Source organism: Zonotrichia albicollis, chromosome 17 (genome assembly GCF_047830755.1).
Source record: "Zonotrichia albicollis isolate bZonAlb1 chromosome 17, bZonAlb1.hap1, whole genome shotgun sequence".
Lineage (NCBI taxonomy): Eukaryota > Metazoa > Chordata > Aves > Passeriformes > Passerellidae > Zonotrichia > Zonotrichia albicollis.
The window spans coordinates 9,200,748-9,215,323 of NC_133835.1; the positions used below are offsets into that span (position 1 = coordinate 9,200,748).

General features: G+C 53.6%; 1 protein-coding gene across 1 annotated transcript; it reads right to left on the reverse strand.

The window, feature by feature from the left end:
* Nucleotides 1-5,630: 5,630 nt before the first annotated feature.
* On the reverse strand, nucleotides 5,631-6,764 carry LOC102060457 (urocortin). Its single transcript, XM_026796022.2, has 2 exons — nucleotides 6,663-6,764; nucleotides 5,631-6,235 (listed from the first exon to the last, which is right to left on the reverse strand). Exon 2 carries the CDS (start codon nucleotides 6,209-6,211, stop codon nucleotides 5,819-5,821), a length of 393 nt encoding a protein of 130 aa, XP_026651823.1. The 5' UTR covers nucleotides 6,212-6,235; nucleotides 6,663-6,764; the 3' UTR covers nucleotides 5,631-5,818.
* Between the last annotated feature and the right edge of the window lie 7,812 nt (nucleotides 6,765-14,576).

The following is a 14,576-nucleotide window of genomic DNA, read 5'->3' on the forward strand; positions in this document are numbered from 1 at the left end:
TTAGCAAGGGATGAGTTTGGAGAGAGACTGCTTTCCTGTTGGTTCTGTCTGTGGGTGGTGTGTGAACAGGAAATTACTCTGTTACATGCCAGAGTGATGTTAGATGCTCCAAGGGAAACCGTTCTGAGATCTCACAGGGAATGATGGAAAAACATAATTCTAGAGGAATACTCATGTTTTTAGAAGCTCTTTCAAGCTTGCCCATGTTAGTGCTTAATCTCTGAGTTTGGGATCGTTGTGTATTAGTGAAGTTCTTCTTGAACTATGTAAGGAAGTGATTGAAACATTCCTTCTTTGAAGCCAAAACCGTGTCATGGCACATAAGGACATTAATGCCCACTTTTCCCCTCTTGGAGGGAAGGTGCAAGAGTACCCTGGGCTCTAACACCAGTTGCACTTCATAGTGGCCAAGTAGAATCCTAGTAAATGCAAAGTTGGGAATAATGGTTTAAATCTGGCAGAGAAGCTCAGACAGGAATTCTGAGCTTGGGCAAGTGGAGTTGCAGCATCCCAGTGCTGCAGCCTGACCTGCTTAGTGCAGAATGTTTCCCTCCAAAATCAAACCTGACCACTGTCCATCTCAGTCCAGTGTTTTGCCAGAATTAAAGCTTGAGCTTGGATTTTATTTATTTATTTGTTTCTTTAAAGTTGTATCATTTGTACAAGTTGCCTGAGTCCTCCATTCCAGTTGTTCGGCCGCCTCCATCCAGCTCCTCCAACCTCTCCAGCACTGATTTCCTTAGCACTTGCAGCTAAGGGTGAATCCCAACTGGAGAGTTTGGTGTTCAGGACACTGATTTATCCCTGTGTTGCATGGAGAGCCATTCCTAGCTTAGGTGAGGAGGGAAAGCTGCTGCTGAGAGCGCTCAGGTGCCAGCTGTCCCTCCTGGCACATGGAGCTGCTGGAAAAGGAGGTGCTGGATCTGTCCTGCCCATCCTCCCTAGGGATGGGAACATCCCAAACGCACTGTACTGAAGGGGCATTGCACCCCTTAAATGCCAGTCTCATTTTGTTAGTGATATTTGTAGGAAATTCTTAAATATTTATCTGTATATAAATTTATGTAAGACCTCAGTGGCATCCCATAGGGTGTCAGTTTTTGCTGGTCCCATGCAGTGATGTTTTAGAGCCATGTTCCCTTTTTAGTCTTTTTAGATTTGTAGTCTTTTAAAACTGCTTTAGATATTAGCACTCCTAGTGTTCTTAAAGTGGGATCCTCTTGGAGGTTTGGAGGGGCAGAGCAGAGGAGGAGGGCTTGGGCATGGCACAGAAACACCCAGTCCTGAGGCAGGGCTGTGGTCGGGGGAGTGCAGCTCTCCAAACCCTTCCTGTCAGCCTGTAAACACCTCACACAGGTGTAACCAGGGCAGGAGCCTGGCAGAAAAACTATTCCTGTCCCATCTGTGAGGCAGTTTAGTGGTGTGGGAGGGACACCTGTGCACTCTGAGGGGCTGTTCCAGAGCATTTGTACCACGCACGCTCCTTGAGGGAGGCACCTGCTTCTCTCAGCTACTTTGTGCCCTTCCTCTGGTGCCCCTTGATCTTTTTGCCAAGTTCTGGATAACATAGGAAATTTATGCTGCAGGTTTTTTTGTACCCAGTGCACCTGTATCTTGGCATCATGTTTAACAGGTCACTCTGGCAGGGTGGTCTGGGCAGTTTGCAGTCCCCACCTCGTGTCAGTAATTCCGAATGGTGTTTAAATGCATTAATCTTGGAGCACTGAACCCCCAGTTATAGTTTATAGTGTCAGGTCGATATAAACTTCACATGCTTCAGCATCTGGTGCTGCTTCTCTGTATTCTAGTGGAGATCATCTAGTTTGTAGTGTCTCATTGCACCAACAGCTGCTTAAAATCTCTCGAAAGAATCGTAGCCAGTAGCTCACCAGGTGGCAGGAAATTTGTCAGTGTTCAGCTCCCACAAGATCCATGGTCCCCTCCACGAGCTGCCTTTGGAGGCTTTCTGGGACTGTCTGGGACTCAGCAAGACTGCAATTCCTGTGTTCTTCCAAGAAGACACTTCCTTTACGAGGAGAAGCCGCGGGAGGGAAGCTGGCTGTCTGATGTTTGCACAAGCCAAATGCCAGAAATCTGGAAGATGAACTTTCATTATGCCAATGTTACATGCACAGTTCATTTTGGTGTTAAAAGGATAGATGCTGGGAATTTCTGGTGGTTATATATATATATATGTATGTATATGTATAGAGGAAGCTCTTATATAAACTGGCTGTTCATTCCCGAGTGCCGTTGTCTTCTCTGCTCCCTCTCCCAGCCCTGTGGGTGTTCTCTTGCAGTCTGTGAGCGGTTGCTTGTCAAACCATTCCAAAAATTTAACAATCTACTTGAATTCCATGAGCTGCCCCTTGTCCCAGCTCCTCTAGATGGAACAGAGCTCTGCCTGCTCCAGCTTTCCTTAGGAGGAGAGAAGAGAGAGCTGGCAGAGGGCACAGAGGCAGCTCTGGAGTGACTGGAATTTGTGCAGCTGGCACGTGGGGTGTTTAGATGTGGTTAATGTGCTCATCACTGAAGCTGTGATAGAACACATGGATTTGGGGTTTTTCCCTAGTTTTCACCACATTGGACTCCCCAGAATGGGGCTGGGTGAGCTCACAGAGCAAGGTCCACCCCGTGCTGAGGGCGTGGGCTGCAGCATCACGTGTGTGTATGTATGTATATATGCACATATGTATATATTTATACAACAGGTGTGCACCTTGGGTTTTTCTTTGGTGGTAAAAAACGTGAGATTTGGCTCCAAGTAGTGCTCTGAACTCAGCCAGACAGGGGGAAAGTGTGAGTTTTGTGTGGCCACAAATTTGTGCTTCTCTGCTCTCAGCTGCAGGAAAACCCAAACCCGACCTGTGGGGTTGAGGGACTGGTGAGGACATGGTGAAGGAGCCTGTTGAATAAATAAATGGGTCCTAGGAGCAGGAGAAGATGCTTCTCCTGCTCCCCACACCCTGCTCGGGGAGTTCCCACATGAGCAGCATGGGGTTTGCACGGCCAGGTGCTGTCCCTCCTCTTGCAGGTGGGTTCCATAAGGACTTGGAGTTACTGAAATTCCTACACCTGAGGCTGGCAGTGATCCATGTGAAGGCACAATAGTTGTGGCTGATGCACGTGTGAGTCCCACCATGTCCCCTCTAGCTATGCTGGATAGAGTCACCACCGCCCTCCTCCTCCTCAGGCTGTTCCTGCCAGGGGCTGTTCCTGACACGCAGCACACCAGGGGTTCCTCCATGGCAGAAATGGGGAAATATTGGGGAGATTTTTACTGCTGGCACCTCTGAAGTTCTGTTTGTGACCATCACAGCTGATGAACTCCAAGTTTGCCAATTCCAAGCGTGCTGTTTCCATGCTGGATGCTGAGCTGATGGCTGTCATTCCTTCCTCCCTCTCATCCCACCGTTGCTGCCTTGCTGGGGCAGGGTGTGGATGGGTCGGTTGGTGTCACTGCTGACATCCCAGGCAGTTTATGTTCATTTTGCATGTGAGCAAGGCCCTGAACTGTGTAATTCCTCGTGGGGTTTGGTTTCCTGGCCCCTTTATGGAGCCAGAGGGAGCTGAGGATGCCAGGAGAGACTCGCCTGCATTTGCACTGCACTTCAACTCGGGCAGGGGTGGGGGATAGAGGGAGCCCATCTTTAAAAAAAGAAAAAAAATAGTTAAAAAAAAACCCCAAACCAAACCCACCACAATCGAAGTATAAATGCATCTGAGAAGCAATTATAATATAGACATATATCTATTTTGTTATGTTACTAAAGGACCATACTTTGAGTTGTCTGTAAGTAGACGTGGCTGTCTGAACTTCGTGGATTGTAACACTCGATACTACTGAGCTCCTGTACATACCCGCGGCGACGGCAGAAGGAATTATTTTCTGTTTTAGCATGGTAATTTGTGTCTTGTATGTCCGAATATAAACTAAAATAAAGATTGCTAAGTTATCGGAAACCACTGTTGTAAAATAAATGTTTTCAATGCAGAAATGCCCATCCGGTTTTTCTTTCTTTATTTGCACAGGAGGGAGGGGCTGTGGGGCTGGGTGGGGCTGACTTGGGATGTGGGAGAGGTCACCCATCCCTGGGATGGGCACTGGGTGCAAGGTATCTGGGGCAGGAGCTGTAGCCACTCCCCTGTATCCCTCCTGCACCCACCGTGGGGTCTGGGCTGCTTTTGAGCCTGAAAGTCCAAAGATCTTCATGTGATGCTGGACCCTGGCAGGTATTTGGGGTGCAAATGCAGGTTAGAATTATTGGTGGGGTGGGAATTGTGTGCAGGGAGGAAACAGGATCTGTCTCTGCAGTAAAAATACCCTTTTCTGGAGAAACTCAGGTTATTGACACTGGGTTTGCTCCTGCTGTTGCTGATGGAGAGAACAAAGATGAGTGAAAGGTGTACTGAAGGAGCTCCGAGACTGATCCAAGCCAAAGTGGGGACCAAGGCAGCACAAATCTGTCTTACTCCCAAGCCTGTGGTGACTGTGGGGCTGTCCCTGCTGCAGGTGCCACCAGCAGCTGTTCTGACCCCGGGATTGTTCATTTTGGAAAGGCAAGTTCTGCATTTGGTGGACACGAGCATAAAATTGGGTTTTAACTTGAGGTTGTCGGGTTGGACAGGGCTTTAAGCAGCCTGATCTAGAGGGAGTTGTCCCTGCCCATGGCCCATGTTGCCCTGGCAACACCAAAAGATGCTGGGACCGAGGAGCCCCTCCAGAGAGGCAGGAATGGGGTTCAGGGTCAGGCCAGGTTAAGTTCAAAGCTGAGACCAAGCTGTTTAACTCGGGCACATGCTCCTCACCCCTTCCCTGCACTCCTGTCTTGGCAGAGTCTGATCTTTATCGTGATTTCTGTCCCAACCCCACAAGTCTGCTCCCTCACTGTCCCCTCTGTGATGTCCCCAGGGTGCCGGAGGTCCTGTCCAGCCCTGTGCCCACCTCAGTCAATCACCCAAGGCTGGGATGGCCGAGCTGGCCTGGGGGAAGGACACTGACCCCTTCCCTGCTCTGCAGAGTGCAGGGCCCTGGGACAATTTTCCTCCTTCCACCACGACTGTCAGTGCCTGGGAGCCTTCCCAAACCCAGCTCAGCCCCGTCAAGCCTGGCAGAGGACTGTGCCCAGTTTGGCGTGGGAATGGCTGCTCCGAGCTCAGGGCTGTGCTTGCAGGAGAGGGATTGAGCTGAGGGGGGCTCCATGCCCCAGAGAGGGCACAGCTTGGGGAGGGAGGAAGGGGGCTCTGGGTGGGGCTGCAATGCCCTTGCTGCCAATGTCTTACACAGATGCTCACCTTCCTCCGAGAACCGCCAAGCTCAGGTGCCACTAAACCTTGTCCCAAACCCCCAGCTGTGACAAAAAAAGGTGCAGACTTGCTATGAAGTTGGGAAGCAGCAGCTTTTGGAGCCATTCTCCAGGGACACTGTAGAAGCCCTGGCTGGGTCTCAGGGTGCAGCTTCCAGGTAGTGCAGGTAGTGCAGGGGTTGCACTACCTGCATCATTCAGAGCTCTTTATGGAGATGTTTTTTTCACCCAAGGAAGCATCTGGGATTGCTCTGATGTTTTTGGGTAGACCTGGTTCGGGTCCACAGGTTTATGACAGCAGGAAAGCATAAGCACAGCAGCAGGGCAGGTACGACTGTGACTTTAATGCACAACAGTGACACGCGGGACGCAGTGACAGCAACACTGCCAGGCAAGGTGGGGACTCGCGGGGCGCGGCTGCAGCCCACAGCATCCCCCCCGTTCTCCGCTCCGCCGTGGTGTCTTGTTACGGGGTCGGTCTCCTTCATTCCCCCACCTCCAGCGACCCTCCCTCATTTCCCTATACTCTGCAGCAAGAGCTTATTGCTGAGCGCCTTCTGGGCCAGTCTCTCCTCCCGGGACATTTCCAGGAACTCGCGCAGGAGGTGGAAGGTGAGATCCAGCGAGTTGGGTTTTCCGTCTCGCCTCTTGCCGGTTTGCAGCGCCCGCCGGGCTCGGGGGGCCGGGGCGAGCTCTGCCCCGTGGAACAGGCACAGTCTTTGGGGCAGGACATCGGTGCCGGGGACCGGGGCTCTCGGGGCTCCCATCCAGGGCTCCCAGGTGAGTTGGGGGGCCAGGGTCAGCCTGCGGGACGGAGCCCGGGGCCACTGCAGCGGGGAGCAGGTCTCCGAGGGCAGGAAGAGCAGGACGAGGACGGAGGCAGCCGAGATCATCCTGACCCGCATCGCAGCCACTCCGGGGCCAGAAGCCTGCAAGAGCAGCCCCCCCCCACCCCGGACCCCCACATCCCCCCCGCTGCGGTCAGGGGTCATTCGAGGGGCTTCACCCCGCTGGGGACCCCCTCCCCAGGGATGAAATCCCCTGGGGATGAAACCCCCCCGGATGGTATCCCCACCCCCGCCGATGGGAATCCTACCCCCGTCTCTGGGACAGGACCCTTCTGGGGACGGGACCCCCCACCCGAGGACGCGACACCCTTTCCCCCGCGATGGGGCTCCCCCAAGCATGAGACCCCCTCGGCAGCCGGGACGGGACCCTCCAGGACCTGGGACCCCTCGAGAGGGGACACCCCCCTACCCCGGGACAGGACCGTCCTCCCCCCGGGACCAGAGGCCCCCAGGCTCGGGATCCCCCTCTTTGTGCCTGTGGCCGTCCCGGTCCCCGTGCGCGTCTCACCGCTCTCGGGCACTCCGCCGGCTCCGCGCCTCCCGCAGGACGCGCCGCTCCGGCCCCGCGCTTTATAGGGGCGGGGAGCCACGTGATGGGAGCGGGGCCGGGATCTGTCCGCGGTGCTGAACGGGGGGAGCGCGGGGGGACACGGCCGGGAGGGGACGGGCCGGGGGGGACAGGCTGGGGGGACATGGGAGGGGGAGAGTCTGGCTGGGGGGGTTCATGCGCATGTGGGTCCGGGGGGTACGTGGGGTGAGGAGGGGGAGTGCTTTGGGGGCTGTGGGGATGTGGGGTGTGCAGGGGTGTGCGTGCAAGCGAGTATAAATGTGTTCAGGGGCGTTTCTCGGTGTGTTGGAGAGGTGAGGGGGAGCTGGGGGTACGGCAGGGGTGTGAGGTGAGTGTGAGTTCGTGAGTGTGCACGACAAACCCGCTGTGTGTGACGGGGTGCCTGCGGGTGCAGCAGGGCCCGCCAGCCAAGCCCCCCACTCCCCCATTGCTCCGGGTGCTGTTCCCGGGCACACCATGGAGCCCCCCGATTCTCTCGGGGCCAGGTGTGCCCATGGCAGAGGGGCACACTGGGCACACACCCCTGTGCGGGCTCGGCCCTGAGCTCTGCAGCGTTTCCCGTCGCAGGGAAAGTTTTCCCGACGGCTCCTCCGGCAGCTGTTTGGTGAAGGCAGCCCCGGCTGCCTCCCGGCTCCTCCCAGGGATCCCTCCCTCTGCTGCGATCACACTGAGGAAAACTTCACTGCAGAAGCAAAATGCGCTTCTGGAACACAATTTGACATAAAGGCATGTTCTTCTTCTGGCCTGATCCTAGCACAGGCACACACCTGGAGGTGCATCCTGGGATCCACAAGAGCCAGGCTAGGGATTCATTTGCCTTTCCCTGCTTCCTTGCTGGAGCCTCCATTGCCTGGCCCTCAGAGCTCAGCAATTGCTTCCTTCACCTTGCAGAAGCACTGTGGTCTCTAAAATGAAAATTCCCTCCTGAGGAACAAACTTAAGAGAAGGGGGAAAAGCAAACCAGCCCACATTAAGTAGAACTTGGATGAATGGCAAGAACCCCTCCCATCCTCCTCCACGGCAAGAGCCACATGGAAAACAAGGGCTCTGCAGAGCTCTGAGGGTCACAGGAAAGGGTTCAAGAGGTTTGTGGGGGTGGCGAGCCAGGGGGGCCCTCACCACCCCAGCTGCAGAATAACTCCCAGCAGCAGCAGAGCAAGCGCTGGGTGGGCAGGAAGGGGGAGCAGCTGCCTCCTGCTGGCTTTGTGAGCTTTTCACGTCCTTTTCTTCGCTGAATCATCGAGATCCTCTCTCATTTCCAGTGCTTCACCTGAGGCTGCTTTTCTCCCTGTACCCCATGCCTGACCCCATGCTGTCCCCTACCCTGATACCAGTGCTGGACCTGGCCCTGCTGCACTGCCAGGAGCGCTGCCTGCAGCTCCCAGGGCATCCCCACACCTGCTGAGGGCTCAGGGCAAAGAGACCCCAAAATCCCATGGGAAGATGAAAGCAGCTCCAGCAGAGACTGGATCTCAGCATGGGGAATGGAGCTGCCTCCCCTGTGCTGCCTGGCTGCTCATGGGGGCTCCCAGCATGGTTTTAAATCTTCTTGAAGCCGTGCTAGGACTTGGCGGGTCCAGGGGGTCCAGCTCAGCAATTTTGGCTCCTTCCCTGCACATGGGGCTGGGATGTCTCTGGAAAACTCTTCCTAGCGCATCTGCAGGGGATGCTCTACAGAAACAGCGCTTGGAGGGGCCAGGGGCTGCGGTAGGGAGAGATGCAGCAGGAGGGGCTGGGCCCAGAGCATCACTCAGGGGGCTTTGGGGGCCGCCTTGTCTCAGAGGAGAGAGCCCGTGGCTCTGGGCAGGGATTTCCGCTCCTGCACCGCCACGGGCACGGCCAGGAGCAGGCGCAGAGAGAGGCAGCTCAGCTTACCCCCTGCCTCCGTGGCCTGCGCTGTGCCTGGTCATGTTTTACACCATTTACCTTAGGCTTAGTCATTTAATTGTAGGAAAGACAGTGATTCTGACAAGTGTATCTTGGACTTGGGTTTTATTTAGGAAGCTCAACTTGAACAATTAAAAATACCTTTTTTTTTTTTTTTTTTTTTTCCCTGCTCCCTTCATAAATTACTGACAAATCCAGCGCTGATGGGCCCTGTGCACTGCCTGGGGATTCATTATCCTCACTTTTAGGGCTGTCACTCCATCCCCCTCCAGTCAGGAATGTGAGGAGCGAAGTGTTAATGATGCTTTCAGGGATGCCAAAGTCACCCCTGGGCTGCGCTCGCTGCACACGGAGGCAGCGATCCGCGAGGGAGTCGGAGAGGTTCCTAATTAGGTGCTTTTGGTGCTCGGAGCCTCCTGTCACATGAGCGGCAGCTCACACGCGGCCGGGGCAGCTCCAGCACTGAGGTGTGGCCGAGCTTCCAGCAGCTTCTCCTGAGGGACAGCGGGATTTGCCATCCACTTTCCTCCCTTTGCTCCCTGGGGGCTCGCACCCGCTTTGGTCCTTGCCCAGCCTCACAAACAGCCGTGCCAGGGCGCAGATGAAGCTCTGGTGTCTCCCTGCGATGTTTCTCACTGTGCTGGGTGCAGGTGGCAGCCGTGGGGCTGGTGGGGGTCGGTGCTGCCCGTCCTGCTCTGGAGGAGGCATCTCATGGGCTGACGAACCTGAGATTGACCCTGATGTTTCACCATTCTCAGGTTAGACAGTCCTCGAGGTGCCCCTCGCTGGGGCAGCTGCCGGACCCCCTGCCTTGTGCCTTGTGCCTCACACCGTGTACTTGCCCAACCTCTGAAGAATTTGGAGGCAACAAAGAAGCAGCCCGTTGGCTCTGTTTTTATGGTGGGGTTGTCTGTGGGACCCACCCAAACATCCTCACATTGTCCTACGTGCTCCCAGGGAATCGAGGAATCACAAAACTACTTGGATTGGAAAAGCCCTCTGAGATCACCAAGCCCAACCATTCCCTCAGCATGGCCAGAACCATCACTAAATCATGTCCCCAAGTGCCACATCCACACTTTTAAATCCCTTCAGGGATGGTGACCCCACTAGTGCCCTGTGCAGCCTGCTCCAGTGCTGGGCAATTCTTGTGGTGAAGAAGTTTTCTCTAATATTCAACATAAACCCTTCCCAGGTGCAGTTTGAGGCTGTTTCCTCTCACCCTGTCACTTGTTACCTGGGAGAAGAGACCACCCCACCTGGCTACACCCTCCTTTCAGGGAGTTGAAGGAAAAAATGAATGTTAAAAGCTTATCAATCAAAATGAATGAACTTAGTACGAAACTGAAAGGAAAGCTTTTCCCACTGACAAGCTCCGTGCAAGAAGTGAGCGAGCTTGGGAAACTGTCACAAAAATCACAGTGAAAGGAATCTGTAACCTGTTTTCAGCGCCTTTCTGGATTTCTTACTTTGGGTCCAAACATCCTCCCACTTCTGTGGTGGGGACTGAGCCAGTTGCAGCTCTGAGTACCCCACACAGAGCCAAGAGTATTCAATAGAGGCACTCTGGATTTCCTTCAGAGAAAAGGAAGAAAAATCTTTCCGACAGGAGCAAGGGAATTGTAGAACCGCTGCCCGGCTTTACCTTCTCTGATACCTCCACTGGAAATCTGAGCAGCTTTGGGGGATTTTAAGGTTGGTACTATGGCCTTGCAAAGATGAAAAAGGAGAGGTAAAAGACAATTAGAATTAGTTTTTTTCCAAACAAGGTGAAGTTTTAGTAAGTTTCATACAGAGAATAAAGTATGGCAGAATCCTCTCAACTGGCCCCAAGAAGAGTGGAAAATACTTCCAAAAATAGTCAGGAATCATTTGCAGAAGGAATAAAAAGAGGGTGCAGGTCAGTGCCTGCCTTACCTGTGAACGTAGAACCAGGTCCCCTGCACCGCTGGCAGCCCTGGCTCCTCTGGCCTGCTCTCCTCCCCCTGCCACCCCCATGCTCTCTTTTATAGCCTTTCTTGTCCCCTGGCTGAGCTGAGCTGGGCCACAGCGAGCTGCCGCGCTCTCTGCTGGCTTCCTGTTTGCTCATCGAGCGCCTGCGGTAAAATTTCCATTACACGCTGGACAGGCAGGGTGGCAGAGAGAAGTGAGGCAAGAAATGGAACCCCAGCACGTATCGATGTTTCAGTGGTTCTCTCAAATCTTTTGAAAATGAGAAAGTGCTGTTAGATGGAGGCAGAAGTGAAAAGGGGTGTCCTGCCTGTATGGGAACAGAAGGCCGTCCTGCAGTCTCAGTCCAGCTGCTCTGGGTTCCCCCTCCCTGCCCCCAAGGGGATAGAGAAGTCCTGCTCCTCAGTTCAGCAAGAAGATCCTCCTTCCCACCCACCACCCCAAAAAAGTGTTTCCCAAATGCTGCCTCACTGAATGGAGCCACAAGACAAAGCTCTGTCCTGCTCTGACCAGAGGTTGCGGGGCTGTCGCCATCCCCCTTCACTCTGTCTCAGCCAGCAGATGCTCCAGTGATTAATAACCCAGAGAGGAAAGATCTGGATGAGAGCAATTCATTTCAATCTTTCATTTATCCTTAGCGTGTGCAGAAGAACAATTTTGGCTGTAAAACAGAGGAGGGCAAAGGGAAAGGAGGAAAGCTGCCTGCCATGAAAATATGGAACCTGTCAAAGTATCCATGCCCATCTGGAACAGAGTGTCTTGGTCTGGAGCGGAAAGACCCCATGGTTGGAACGAGATGAGCTTTAAAGTCCCTTCCAGCTCCTTGTGGGAGTCTATAATTCAACAAACAAACTGAAAATTCACTGCAATGGGCAGGTACACCTTCCACTATCCCAGGTTACTCCCAGCCACACCCAACCTGGCCGTGAACACTTCCAGTTATGGGGCAGCCACAGCTTCTCTGGGCAGCCTGTGCCAGGGCCTTGCCCCTGTGACAAGGAAGTATTTCTTCCCAGTGTCCAGTCTAACCCTGCCCTCTGTCAGTTTGGAGCCATTCTCACTTGGTCCTGTCATCTCATGCCCTTGTTCAAAGGCACTGAGGTCAAATAAAGCTTTTTAAATATCTTTGATGTTTCTGGATGCCTCTGTGAGTGAGTTTAGCCAAGGATGACTCTAAGCAGCAGATGGCTTAGATAAGTTTGATTTAGGGTGCTGCTGAAAAAGTTTCCAGTGGCACCAGGCAGACACTTTCATGTGTGACCTGTCGGATATATCGGCTGATCACTGTGCACAACACTGCTCACTCAACAGCTTCAAAATGCCCCATTTTTTACCACTGTTTCGATATCGACTTCTGAAAACCGCCTCTGCTAACGGAGCAGGGTGTTTGAAGCCAGCCCTGACAAATCTCCTCGTTTATAATACATGGAAATTCAGCATTTTTTAACAATCGGCCAAGATTGTGCCCTGCAGAGCCATGGGCTGGACATGCCAGCTCTTGAAGGTCTGGAGAGCTGTGACACACTGCTCACCCAGACCAGGTCTGGGAGGTGACCTTCACAGCACAGCCCACTCCTGCAATGAATTGCCAAGTTCTCAGATGAGTGCTGGGGCCAGCACACCAGTTTCAGCCCACAAGATCTGTTTCTGTACAAATAAGAATCAAGCTGATAATGAGCTCAAAAGGAAATTGAATTTGTCTTCTGACCCATTGTTCCCCTGGTTACTTTCCAGCCCCGAGAAGCCCACAAGGGGGGCAGCCCCCAGCACTGGAGCCCCGCATGCCATTACCTCAGGCAAGGAGAGATTTCATCTGTTTCAGAGAAAAGCGAGCCCATCTGCTGCAGAAAGAGAAAACACAACCCGAAAGTCCTCGTCTCAGGTGTTCCTGCTCAAAATGACTGTGGTTGCTCTTTGATGGTCAAGCAGACATTGTTCTCCTTTTTTCTGTTGGCTTTTTTTTTCCTGTTGGCTTTTTCTTTCTGTTGGCTTTTTTTTTTTTTTTTAACCGCTCGGATCTATTTTTAGCGATGAGGGGATGGCGCTCAAGAGGCTCTGCCATGGGTCACCTCAGTGTGGGTTTGGGTCACTCTGGATGCCAGGCAGGAGGGGAAGCACAGCTACTCCTGGTGGCCCTGCCATGGGCACTGGGACCCTGAAGATGGTGGGGGGCTGCAGGTGCTGCTGAGAGCAGGGGTCCCACACTGGGGGTTTGGGATTGTGATGATGGCAGGTGGATGAAATGGGGCTCCTGCCATGGGAGGTGGAACCCAGCGATAGCAGGATGCTGCAGCTGAGCCCACGGGCACCTCGTGATAGCGATAAATCTAATACTTTTTTTTTTGTCTGATTTAATGAGACACCTGGAACTGTGGTTTGCAATGAGAAAAAAGGGTTTTTTTTTCTTTTTCAGTCCTTTTTTCCAGTGTCTCCATGTTATGGAGGAGGCATTAGGGAGTGTCGCCATGTGTCACACACTCCTGGCTGGGCTGTCCGACGGCAGGTAGGGGCTGGAGCAGCACCCATTCTAGTCAGAGTCTGTGCAGGGCTGGGCTCAGCCATGCTCAAAACTCCCCACTTTTGCCCTTTTTACAGCTTGAAACATGGCGTGACCCTGGTGGCGCGGTTTGCGCTGGTGCACAAACCTGCTGCACCCGCCACGCTGCCATGATAAAGCCTCATGGCCGGGGCTGCTCAGAAAGCCTTAGACCAATAGTTTGGCAAGAACAGAGTGGTTTTTGCTGTGTTCCACCACCCCAGCCTGTGGCCAGCGTGGCCTCAGAGCCTGTGGCTGGGGGGGCAGTGAGGCACAGGCAGAGGGGAGGGAGGGAGGGAGGGAGGGAGCCGCCTGCCACCCACGCAGTGTTTCCGACGTGGTAGCTACCAACAGTTTGTCACAAACAAACCAAATTCTGTCTTGTAGCCCTGAATCTAAATTAGGTCTGATAGCGCTGGTGATGGCGGCGGGAGGGAGGGGAAGGTGGCGGGCTGACAGGGAGTGTGAGGGATCCAAGATGGCGGCATGGCGTGAGGGCAATGGTGGCAGCAGGGGCAGAACTCACCAGAAACAGTGTTTGAGGATGGATCGGCCATGGCTGCCTCAAGCAGGTGCAGTGTGGGAGCAGAGAGGATGGCTCCATGTATTCCAGTGGCAGGAGAAGCCCACAGGGCGGGAAGGGAGGTGATGGCTCCATGTTTGCCAGTGGCAGGAGCAGTTGCCCAGTGGGAGCTGTGATAGGCACAGGGCAGGTTTGCTGAAGCAAAATAATCAGAGAAACACAGAATATGCTGAATTGACCCATCAGGATCATTGAGTGCAGCTCCTGGCCATGCACAGGACACAAAGTCCCACCATGTGGTCAAGAGCCTTATCCAAACCCTTCTCGAATTCAGACAGACTGGGTTGTGCAGATCTGAGCAAAAACATGGCTCTATTGGGGGAAGTGTAGATCTGAGGCAAAAGAAGGATCTACTAAAGAAAAATGGTGACTCCACTACTGCTCTGGGCTGCCTGTTGCAAAGTCTGGGCATCCTTTCAGTGAAGAAATTTTCTGTAATATGCATTCTAAACCTCCCCAGTACAATTGTTTCCTCCTGTCCTGTCACATGTTACCTGAAGGCAGACACCAACAATGCTGGGGGAGAGGACGTGCTTTGCCCCCCAGAGTAAGTGACACGTGGATATCCCATCCCTAGAAGCATTCAAGGCCAGTTTGGATGGGGCTGGGAGCAACCTGGTCTAGTGAAGACGTCCCTGTCCATACCATGGACCCAGTGACCGACTGCTGCTGACCTGCTGCTCCAGCTGAAGCCCCCCCATGCCTGCCTGTCCTCTCGTGTTTGTGCTCATGAGCTCTCCTTCCACCCACACAGGGAACTATTTTTAGCAGACACTAATCAAGTGTCAGTGTTGGCTCTGAGTGTGGCTTTCAGTGGAGGGCTCCTTCTTTCACCAAGTGCTGGCAGGAACTCGGGTGTGTTTTCTTTTAAATCTGGTTGAGAATTTGCACAATGTGC

Coding starts and splice junctions, on each gene's coding strand:
- LOC102060457 (XM_026796022.2), bottom strand. CDS start 6,211: ATGCGGGTCAGGATGATCTCGGCTGCCTCCGTCCTCGTCCTGCTCTTC.